General features: G+C 39.2%; 1 protein-coding gene and 1 long non-coding RNA gene across 2 annotated transcripts in view; both read left to right on the top strand.

Annotated features, from left to right (window-relative positions):
- fam219ab (family with sequence similarity 219 member Ab) overlaps positions 1-12390 on the top strand; it is a gene marked incomplete in the record, with an annotated part of 43285 nt that overhangs the window by 29642 nt on the left and 1253 nt on the right. The window contains 5 exon segments of the mRNA XM_032517056.1: positions 5257-5584; positions 7679-7778; positions 9371-9476; positions 10951-11031; positions 11122-11176. Of these exon segments, the coding sequence (XP_032372947.1) occupies positions 5507-5584; positions 7679-7778; positions 9371-9476; positions 10951-11031; positions 11122-11176 (420 nt within the window).
- On the top strand, positions 5602-7312 carry LOC116690242 (uncharacterized). Its single transcript, XR_004332204.1, has 3 exons — positions 5602-6492; positions 6770-6780; positions 7222-7312. It is a non-coding gene; the product is annotated as an uncharacterized LOC116690242 (long non-coding RNA).

Here is a 12390-nt window from a genome sequence, read left to right on the forward strand (position 1 = left end):
TTTTTTGGGAGTTTATGTCAGATATGTCATGCATAAAAACTGCTTCTCAATGTTTAATTCTGACTCTGGGGACCATAAGCAGACCTGACCCAGACAACCTGAGAGGTCTGGGCGCTTCATAGTGCAGCAGCAGAAAGAACCCGTTCAGTGCTTTAATAACCCGACAGTGGTATTTTGAAATCATTTAATGGAATGCACAGAATAACGTGATAATCCTGCAATCAATTCTATTTTTGTAAATTGGGCAGATAAACGGGTTCATGTTTTGTTGATACCTATCAGAGAGTTGCCAAATCAACCAGGCAGTACTAGCTGTGGTTGAGTCGTGGAAGAAACTCATTTAATAGAAGTACTGTGAGAGTGTGAAAATACTCCCTATCAAAACTCAAAGTCCTGCATTCAGAATTGTATATGAGTACAAGTGTAAGAAAGACGTACTGCAGCCATAGGCGGTAATCGCGGGGGGGCCATCTGAGGGTTGCCCCCCCAAGAAATGATTAAAAAAAACATGCTGTGCAATGTAAATAATGTAATATATGTAAAACAATACAAACATAGCTTAAAAAAACAACTTGACCCCCCCACGACTACCTGTCCATTCGGTGGGAGTGTCACTCCCCGGTGTGAGTCGAGTGCCGATTTTGAGTTGCGCATGCTCAGATTGAAATGATTTACGGCATAACGTGTCATACTGGAATTTGTGAATTCCATGAAATAATAAACTTTTCTTATTACAAACAGTAACAGAAGATGGGAATCCTTTCAAAAACCTTTGAGCTATCTATGGTTGTTTGATTGCTAACGTTAGCTCAAAACGCCATTCAAGTGACAGCCTTTGTTGTGTTTGATTGCTAGCTTGTAGCTAAGCTAGCAGTCATTTCAAAACTTTTTTAGCTCTCTATGATTGTTTGATTGCTAACGGTAGTGACTCAAATCTACCCTCGACTTACATCAGGGAGTGACAGGGAGCAACGCTGTTAAGAGAGACATGGCTGGGTGGGACAAAACTACATTTGAATCACTCCGTAAGTTAGTTGTGGGACTCCAGTAAGAAGAAATGGCTATTTTATTCACTTTGAACATCGGATGAAGTAACCCTTTTCTCTGACACAGATGATGCTGTGTCATTTGAATTCATTATAAAGTAGTCTTTACAAAAAAAATATGATTTTTCCATGAATCCTCTATGTTAGCGAATATCCCGTTACCTAGCTTGTTTTTTAGCTTGTTTGATAGCTTGCTGGATAGTTAGTGCTAATTCCACCCGACACGCTTTCACTGGTCACAGAAAGTGAGCCGGCTGGCTAGTTAGCTAGCTTTTTTTGCTTGGGGGTTCAGTTCTCAGTTCAAAATCATCCATATAACTGAAAATTGGATAAAAAAAGCCATGTCAGTCTACTTGCGTGAGTTCCACAACTGTATAATTTTGTCTGTGCTGTTTGTGTCCCCTTCGAAAAATTGCTCTTGAGAGAATTAATGTTCCCAGTCACAGTTAGATGAGATTTATGCCAATGACTGTAGCACAATTACTTCTGTCAGAATGATTTAAGTAATGATAATATATAATTTGATAACCAGGCCTTTTCCCGATGCATAGTTGTATAAGAAGCATTTACGTTAATGTTGTTGTGGGTCGAGATGAAGCTAATTCAAACTTCTTTGTAAACAGCTGACTAGTCTATTCTAAAGCAATGCTTTATAAGCTGGTCATATCTTTTTTATTTTTTTTTCATTTTTTAAACACACATTCTAAATCTAAAATGGTAACCTGTTGAATAAATGTAGCGGCATACAAAGTGTTTCCCACTGAAATGTAATGGAGTAAAAGCAGCTTAAAATGGAAGTACTCAAGTGAAGTATGTTACCTCAAAACTGTACTTGGTTCAGTACTTTAGTAAATGTACTAGTTATTTGTATTGTTACTTTTAATGATTTTTTATCAATATCCATCATTTAAAGGTATCAATGACAAGATGACAAATGTGGATTCAAACATGCCTACTGTACCTCTTGGCTTTCTCTTGTATGTGTTCATTTATGTATTTATTGTTTCTTAAACCCACTTAAACATTCCAGCAAAAGTCTTGTGCCTTGTTCATATTCACAGCCGGTGATGGATTATGACTAAGACTCTACAAAAGTGAAATACCATAATGTAAAAAAATATTGTTGCAGAGGCAACTTTTGTACCTTTTACACCACTGGTCCTACATTCATAACTACAGTAGTACAACTACAAATGTATTAACATCTAATTGTACTTAAAAAAGTAAAAGTAGGCTTCTCATAATGAACGATGAACTGTTTCAGAGTGGTATACATACTGTATATTATTGGAATATTATTATTGGTGAACGTGGAGGCAGAATTTTAGTCTAAAACAGCAAATCGTTGTTGTTTTTTATTACAGCAGCTGATAATAGGGTGTTAAGTGAAATTGCAATCTGTAAAAGTCTCTTAAAGTGTATTGATGTGAGAAAAATCCAGTAGAAGTGTAAAGTGTACCTAGAAATTGTACTTAATTGTACAAAATTGGCCTCTGAAATGTAGTGAAGTGTAAAGTATACCTAAGTAAAGTATAAGTACCTAGAAATTGTACAAAATTAGCTCGAGTGAATAATTTCGGTGACGGCTGTTCGTGGGAAACAGGTTGCTGGGTGATGAGGCAGAAAACTGTCACGGCTGCACTGCAGTTCCTTGAATGGACTGAGGTCGATCAACTGATTGATCCTCTGAAAACTATATGATATACTGTAATTTAAAATAAAGACACTGGATTATAATTTGACCTACATGCACTCATGGACATCACAGACACCATGTTAGAAATGAATTCCCCGTTACAAATATTACTGCTGTTTTTGTTAAAGGCTCTGATCCAGCAACCCGGCGGCCAACCTTCAGCAGAAAAGGCAGTCGGACTGACTGTCTCAAAAAAGGGCCTCAGTGGAACACACCGAAGCGACGACGACTTGAGCGCACGTTCTGCGTGTGCGTGAAGCGTAATACGTCTCCATAAAACAGCAGGCGGCGGTAACCTGTGTTGTCTCCCAAAAAATGAAAACCGGCAACTGATTGGACGATTGGGTCATGGGTCTGGCTTCTCCGGAATTTCAAAGCCAGACCATAATAGCAACTTATTGGGAATACGATCTCGTATTTTACGAAAAATACTTTACCAAAACGTGTTTCTGAAAACGTTTTAAGCAAGAAATAGGCCATACATTTGCTAAATCTTTCTTGATTTCAGATTGAGAAAGGTCAGTTTAAAAGATTTTCGCCCGATTTTGAGAGGCGTTCGTCACGCTCGTGCCCCTCGTCATTTCCAGGTTGGCACTCGACCAATCAGATTGGTCACTAAGTCCGACTGCCCATCTTCCGATTCAGCATGTCAAATGAAGGCTCTTCCGACTGTCAACGGCACGGAACACACCGAACAGACTCGAGTCCCTGACCTCGCCAGGCTGTCCGACGGGCGATAATCGGGTTGGTGTGTCAGCGATTAAAGACGTGTGTTTTGTCCCTGCCCAACTAATTTCTGGCTCTATAATTAATTGGTTGAGGCTGCTCATTTGATTAAGTAATTTATTCAGTTTTAATTAAAATTCCTGGATGAAGACGATTGTTATTGACTTTCTGAATGACGGGCTGTTAAGCAGTCTGCTTCTGATCCGTCTAGTACTTTTTTTTTTTTTTATGAAAGACTGTCTTGTGTGTTCGCTGGTCCGCAAGCTTTCAACTGGAGTTTACACATTGGGCGCTCCATTTCCTGCCAAGACCACCTGAAAAGACAATGGAGATGGTTAATCCTCTGACTTCAGTTGTTCACTCAACTTTAGTCTGAGACTTATCTGTTACTCCTGAGGGGCAAAAGGGAATGAAAAGACGAAACAAAAAGGATAAAACAAAAAGAAGTTGCCTCACAGACATAGTTGTACCATATTATAACAATTTTTCTCACATTGCAAAGTACACTGACAATAATCTGTTGCCAGTGGTGGAAGAAGAACAACCTTTTGCTTGAGTAAAAGCAACAATACCACAGAGTAAACCTCTGTTAGAAGTAAAAGGCATTTACTAAAAGTATAAGTCCTCATTATGCATAGTTATCTATTTCAAAACAATAAATTATATTATAGGATTATAATTACTGATGTACATATAATGTACATAATTTTAACGACAAAGCTGGTAAAATTGGAGCTAATGTTGATTTGACATATGGCTGTGTAGCTTTTGAATTTTACTCTGGGGTTAAATAAAATCTTGTCTTAACCTATAATGACACACAACCATGTATTTGTTAATTATTTTTGTATTATACAATTTAAAGTGCTCTACATATACATTAAAGAGCATTTTAAAACCAAAAAAAATGTTTTAGAAAACGATAAAATACGATAATACAGGACGTCAATGTGGGACAATGTATAAGCCGTTGCTCTATACATAGACCCAGAACAGCCGATTGTCATACAGTTTGAATTTTCAAAAATGTAACTTCTGTAACAATTCAAAAATACAAGAATAAAAGTTACAGTGCAGTTTAAGTGAACAAATATTTAACTAAAGTAGTCAATTAAACTGGGAACTACATTATATGCCTATGAAATATAGAGGAGTAGAAGTACTTCATCTTAAAATTTGTAAGTATTTCTTTTTTTTTTTACCCCGAATATTCCCATTCCCACTACCGGTCAAAAGTTTGGGGTCACTTACAATTTTCCATACCACTCCATTATAGACAGAATACCAGCTGATCTGAGTGGGTGGATGATCTTTAATGCAATATCTACATTGTCCATTATCAGCAACCATTTATCCAATGTTCCAGAGGCACATTCTGTTTACTAATCTGATATCATTTTAAAAAACTAACTGAGAAGACACTGGAGAACTCTTTTGCAATTATGTAAGCACATAATGTAATCTGCACTGCTGCTCTGGTTAAAAAACAATGCAACTGATCTCAGCTGGTATTCTGTCTATAATGGAGTGCAATGGAAATTTCTAAGTGACCCCAAACTTTTGACCGGTAGTGTGTGTATATAAAAAAACAGACTTAAAAAAAACACCAAATTGCATGACACAATGAATGATCAGTGTTCAGGAACAGGACATGCGTCAAACAGTCCTTAATCCTGTTTCAAAATCTCCCATGCTAATAAAATACTGTAATATAGTATTTTAGTAGTACTTGGGGGGAAACGCACCACTGATTTATTACTCAACTTTGCTGGGATCTTTTTTTAAAAGGCCCCTTCTGTGTCCCCGGACCATAGCTTGGGATACCCTACCCGGAAGTGGGCGGTGGAGTCACCGTCACCCAACTGGTCACACCACCGTCGACATACTGCCTGCTGGGATGAAGCTCGCCACCGAAGAGCTACAGAGATTGTTACAAATCTGAGATCACGCTCAACTTTTCGGCGAGAACTCGTCGAAACGACCGGTTACCGATTTATTAGTTTCAAGGAGAAGGGAGGAAAAGAGGCGCGCAGCCAAAATGATGGAAGAAATAGACAGATTCCAAGTGCCGAGTGCCGTGCAGGAGGCGGAGATGCAGGCTGAGATGCAGCCGCTGGTAAGTCCGATTGATAATCGATCAGTTTTTTGGTCTTGTTTTTGTTTTTTTGATGCCATTGTCATTCCAGGGTGTTTAGAGTACGAGGCCTTCCATTCATAATGTTATGCTCTGGTATCCCGACACATCATCACCTGCCACGCGTAATATCGGCTCATCCGTTTAGCCTTTTCGGCAAGTTTTTTTCTGACTACAGTAAATTTGCAAACTGACATTGTAAGGTGTCAAAGGATAATTGATTTACTCATTGATGGAGGTTTTGGGTTAACTGTGTAATGCAAGCAGCGTCCGGTCTGCTGCGTAGTGAGCAGCATCCGTCATGTCTGGCGAAAACAAGCATCCCATCCCAACGCTGCTGCTGCTGCTGCTGCTGCTGCTGATGATCATCCTCAGCGTGTTGCTCCGGCTAAACGCAACTTGTGTCTCTTTGACGTGATTAGTGAACGGTCTTTACTCGCAAATATGTGCTCTTAGGCTATGTACCGTTAAAGCACGACCTTTTGATCAAATGAAATAAAAAATCTGCGTAAATGATGCGCTCCGTGGCCTGTAGCGGGGCCCTGGGTTACTGCAGCCTGCAGGGCGGCCTCTTCTGCCCACAGAGAGCCACATTAGACCCAAAGCAGTCTGACCTGTTGTCTCCGGGCGTCCCATGCCTTCATTCATCCCCGTGCGTCATGTGACCGCTTTGTTTCTCCTTACCTTTGCCCTGTGGATATAAGATGTGAATGTATAAGGATGTTTCCCCAAACTGGGATCCAGGGACTTCCAGGCATCCCCCAAATGGTCCTAGAGCAACCTGAACAAATCATGGAGCACTATAAGTTCAATAACATGCATTCACTTATGATAGATAGATAGATAGATAGATAGATAGATAGATAGATAGATAGATAGATAGATAGATAGTAAGTAGGGGGGCAAGATACATTGAATCAATATCTTTATTGTAATATGTTGCACAATGTTATATTAAGGGGTGCAAGATATATTGATTAAATATTGTTTAAAACAATATATCGAAAGTATAGTATAGTATAAGTATGCAATATTTTGTTTATTTTGTGTCTCCTCCGTTGGCTGTGTTGCTTGGATGTGTTTGATTTAGAGCCCACTTGAAACTCTATAAGGATCATGTTTCATTGGCCAGTTACCATGCCACTTGCACATGTTGGTGCACGTCAGTGCAGCGGGGGGTCCACTACGTGACAAACCCTATGGAGCTTACCACACGTGTGCATATTTCAACAGAGTGACGGTGTAAGTGAAGAAATAGAGGCAACTAAACGGAAGGAATCAGAGAAGAGAAAAGGAAAGTTGTGTCCCGTTCTCTTTATTTATTTATTTGGTACTGCCCAACCAGTAAAACCTGTCCTGTTCTGTAGACATGGCCGTTATTTGTTCATGTTCTACCAGTCCAATATGACAGTGTCAGTTGAAATAAACCTTGTTTAATTTATTAATATCTATTTTGATGCATTTTCCTGTATCTTTTGTAATTTTACATGTTTAAAACTATTGAAATTAATATCGATATCACAATATTCATAATAAATATTGCAATATCACATTTTGTCAATATCGTGCAACCCTGATAGATAGATAGATGTATAGATAGATAGATGGTCCTGTGGGAGAAATTTGTTTTCACAGTCTGTTTCATGCACATGGCAAAATACACAGACAAATACATCAACAGAGAACTTGAAGACAGAAGATAGACATATAGAAGCAATAGCAATAACAACAACCACACCGGATCTATACAAGGTCTATGGGCTCAAGGGCTATGTTGCTTCACAGTTTCAATCTCTCTCACTTGGAGGTAGCTATAACAAAACCTAGTTTGCCAATAAAGATTTATGTTGTCCAGGTGCTTCAGTCTGAGCTGTCTGTGTAATGCTTCATCTGTAGAGCGGGACTATTGCTCCCCGATCTATTTCTGAACTGTTTTATTCACATTGTCTAGGCATAGACGTGTGTGTGTGTGTGTGTGTTATGCATTGCAAAAAGACATGAATTATTAATTAATGCCTCAGTAATGCACATTTTTGCTCATCTTTCGTTCCACACCGTCCTCCCGTTTGTCTCCAGGACCCGGCCTCGTCCACAGCCTCAGAGGCGGACTCCGACACCAGAGAGGGGGAACCTGTCACGATCAACTACAAGCCCTCCCCTCTGCAGATGAAAATAGGTGAGAAGGAGCGACAGTATGTGTAGGCTAAGAGGGGTAAGACAGAAAAAAGGACAAGACGCACAACAATACAGCAAAACCTGAAAACCCACAGGATCTTAAAACCGATTGATTATCAAAATAGTTTATAATTTAATAGTCGACAACTAATCGATCAAACTTTGCAGCTCTGTATTGTCAATTACTTTTTAATCATCTAATCAATTGTTCTTTTCCAAGTGTTTTGGCTCTAATCCATTTTTACTGTTACATTTATGAGTTGACATCTACAGCAAAAAAATATGAAGCCTGTTTTATGTTTGGGAATTTGAGTCTCTAGAGTTAAAGGTCCATTTCAGCACCTTGGACAGAGTCAACTGGTTAGCAACAATGCCTCTTTTTTCTTTATCTCCTACTGTAATACTTTGTTGGCCAATGTCTATAAAAACCCAGAATATTTAGAAGGAGTAAACTACTCAGTGACAGAAACACATGAAAAGGTAGTTGTTGTTTTTAAGTGTAACTCTGGCATCCATATGTGAAGTAAGTTCACTTTATTCTACATCTATCCTGCAGGTTGAACGTGAGACCACAACAATGGGCACAGTTGTATTTTCATGTTAATCTCATTTGTTGTTCAGCCTTTTTGTAACATGTAATCACTTAAAATGCAATCTGAGGATACTCCCTTATTAATGCACGTCACTTTGCCTTTGTGTTCTTGAGATGGAAAAGAATCTAGAGTCTGGATTATAAGTGTAATGCCATTACTTTTTTATACCGCTGGCTCAGAGTAGACTGCTAGTTGTTTTCCATCGGATGATGTACATGTACTGTTCTTATATAGCGACTATTCAAAGCGCTTTTACATAGTACAAGAATATAGTAGTAAATGCTCATCAGATAACCACTCACACCCATTTACACACCGATGGCACAGCATCAGGCTTCAGTCCTACTTCCTACTTCGACATGGATCGAACCACTAACCTTCCAATTGGCAGGTGACCGCTCTACCACTCAGCCACATGAGACCGTCCCATGATAACTAACAAGGATCAGAAAAAAGGAGGAAAGGACCTGTTGTTTCTGAATGCAATTCGCAATGCTTTGTGGCTTTTGTATTGTATCATATTACACAAATTAAACAACCCCCTCAACCCCTCAGCAGTGGTCATCACTTCCTGGTCAGTAAACAGAAACTGATCTGATATCCCGTCTTGTACCGTGCTGCAAAGCTTAGAGTTTTTCATCATGTTGCGAAAACAAATATGTCACAGTCAAGTAGAAATTGGCCGCATTCCCTTGCTTGATCCCCACTCTTCCTGACTCATTTCTTCTTTAAAGTAAATTTGATAACCCAAGAAGACTGCTATAAAGTTTGCAGTAGAAATGCAGCAGAAAGTTAAGAAGGTATATATTTTCGGTCAGCAAAGCCCTGGTTTATTTGGGAATATTATAATAAGCAAATTGCATCATTTTATTGTAGATGACACTGACATTAGTTAAACCTTAACCTTTTGGGCAGTTTATGCAGTGTGTGTCATTTGGAGCTAACCTTGTGTTTGTGTGTGTGTGTGTGTGTGTTTTTGTGTGTACGTGTGTGTGTGCAGAGAAACAGCGAGGGCTGGCTAGGAAGGGCTCATTGAAGAACGGCAACGCTGTAGGTAGTCCGGTCAACCAGCAGCCCAAGAAGAACAACGTCATGGCCAGAACGCGGTAAGAAGTGAGGTTTAATGAATAAAATGAGATGGTGGCTGGTGTCTTTCTGCAGGGTTTCCGTGGGTTTTAAGAAGTCTAAAAAAGTCTAAAATTTCTAAATCAAAATGTTAGGCTTCAAAAAGTCTGTGTTCTAGGTCTTAAATCATTTTAAACTAGTCTTAATTTCCCCACGTCTCCGTAATGCTGCCTCTAACGATCACTGAAATGTTTTTTTTTAATTCTGTGGTATTGTAGTTCTTTCTTTTGCTAGTCTAAATACAATTTGCTGTGTATGTACAGATCATTATTACTCATTTTATTCCGTTTTCATAATTTTACTTACTTTGTAAGTACTTTTGTGACTCTGCGTTTTGTTGTACTTTAATGCCGTGATATGGGTCTTAACTTTCATTCATAAAGGTCTTAAAAAGTCTTTAATTTGACGTGTTGGAACCTGTAGAAACCCTGTTCTGAGCAATGACAGTCAATAAAAGGTCTTTTGTTTTAGTGATAAACTCAATTTAAAGGTCCCCTATCATGCTCATTTCCAAGTTCCGGGGAATGACTGTAGCGAGAATTTCTACCTATATATATATATATATATATATATATATATATATATAATATTATTATAGTACAGTCAGAAGTCCTGTATACAGAAGTCCCGACGGCTCATTTAAGGCATGTTTTCTGAATACAAGCTGTGTGCATTTCTGTTTTGATACTGTCACAGTATTTTTATAAAGCACCACCACTTGCTTTATAATAAATAAAAAAAGACATGGAAATTTCATTTTTACAATATGGGACCTTAAAGTCCGTTTTGTTTATATACTGGCAGCAAATCACATACAGGCTAATTTACTAAATTAAGATCAAAATGAAGTAGTTGTCCAACTCAGTACTAGTTGTTAGTGTACACATACTGCACCGTATGTAATTATGTATTTTGACGAGCAACAACAAAAAAAGCCACAAAACAATAAAATAAAATAATAACTTTATTTATCCCACACTGGGGAAATACCTTTGTTCCCTTGTTTAAGAAAGTGTCCACTAATTCTGTTTGCTTTATGTCATAGCGTACTGTATGCAGATTCTATATGTAAGATCAGAAACGTGTTTTTGGGGGCTTGACATTATCTGTTATTATCTACGTCCATTATCTCTGTCTGTCAGCGAGGCAGGAAGAGAATAGTTGTATTGATTTTGGGCGTGTAAGACGTCCGAGTTACAAACTGGACCTCTTTTATGCTTCTGTTGTCACTGTAGTTCAGCTGTGACGTCACCTCCTGCCCCCCCCCCTTCCTTTACTTTCAGCATCTCTGCCAACTGCTTCCTGTTTGTGAATCTATTTCCCCTCCTCCGCCTATTCCTGTCATATTCTGTTACGCCCTATATGCTCATCTGATCACCCCTCCTCCTCTCTCTATCTCTCTCTCTCTCTCTCTCTCTCTCTCTCTCTCTCTCGCTCTCTGTTCCCTCCCTGCAGGTTGGTTGTGCCCAATAAAGGCTATTCCTCTTTAGACCAGAGCCCAGATGAGAAGCCCTTGGTGGCCCTAGACACAGACAGGTGAACTCCCACACATGAATAAACGTCTTGCCACATAGGCTCCATAAACACAGAAATGACAAGCTAACTTGTGGTTTTTGTTTGTTTCAGTGATGATGACTTTGACATGTCCAGATACTCATCGTCGGGATACTCCTCCGCTGAGGTGAGCTATGTAAGAGAGCATATAAATCTGCTTCTGCTTCTAGGCTCTCGTTCACTTCCTCCCTTGCTTTCTTTCCTCCATTTCCCATCATTGTCAAAAGGCCAAGAGCCGGGCCTATTTAAGCCAACCCATTTATATCAATCTTGCTCATCCGTGTTATTTCAAAAGGCGTGTGTGCTCGCCACAAGCGCATCGTTACATTGCAGACACACCTGCACGCAAATGTGCATGAGACATAAAGCGGGGAATCAAATGAAAATGTCATCGCTGGGTGTCTGCTCCTGGAAATCCTGTCTGTCAGTGCTGCTGCTGCTGCCAGTTTTAGTGCAAATTACAGATACATCATCATATTTTACTCCCGGAGCAATCCTTGCTCTGAACCTACACATCCATTATCGGTTTCTGACTATTTGTATGTAGAAATAATTCGCGATTATATAGTTAGCTATTGTACAGTAAATGTTCACAATGTTCGCAACTAATTGTCTCCAATTGTCTCCTCTATCTTTGTACTGATTAACAACAGCGTGTTGTGAGCAGGCACTGCACCGTGGCAACAGTATGATTGGCCTGTAGCTGACTAGGGAATTGTGGTTGTTGTTTATGCAGTACAGTACAGTATGCAGGTTATCAGGAGACTATTACATAAAAAGATAAATGCTGGGATTTTGAACGTAGACAGTGCTATAATAAAGACAATGCTTCTGTTTTGCATCCAAACAAAGCATTGTTGAAAAAGAAATCACAGCAGGACAGTACTAGTCATCACGTTACTGTGATGACAACGCTCCAAGTGATCCTTACAGCCATCTGTGAAAGGGTTCGCCATGGTTACCAAGCTCAAGTCACGAGCTCAAAAAAAAAGAAGGAGAAAAGTTGTATGAATTGCCTGAACCTGAATAATCCAGAGTTACTCACGTTAATAATACAGAGTTGCCACGGTACTAAGGTTGATAGACTCAGGCTATAATAGATTAATATATAATAAAATTATATACATGCCCCTGGATCCCCCCCGGATCCTTCTACACTAACCCCAAATGTCTGTTTCCATAAATCTTAGATGAAATGTAGGCTTCTACAAATCCGCAATTTGGTGAGACAAATAGGAGAGGATCTTTCAATAAAAATTCTCCTCATGAACCATCTGTCCCCCTCACTTCAGAAATTACAGCTAGATAGATAGATAGATAGATAGATAGATAGATAGATAG

The sequence above is a fragment of the Etheostoma spectabile genome, chromosome 5 (assembly GCF_008692095.1).
Source record: "Etheostoma spectabile isolate EspeVRDwgs_2016 chromosome 5, UIUC_Espe_1.0, whole genome shotgun sequence".
Classification (NCBI taxonomy): domain Eukaryota; kingdom Metazoa; phylum Chordata; class Actinopteri; order Perciformes; family Percidae; genus Etheostoma; species Etheostoma spectabile.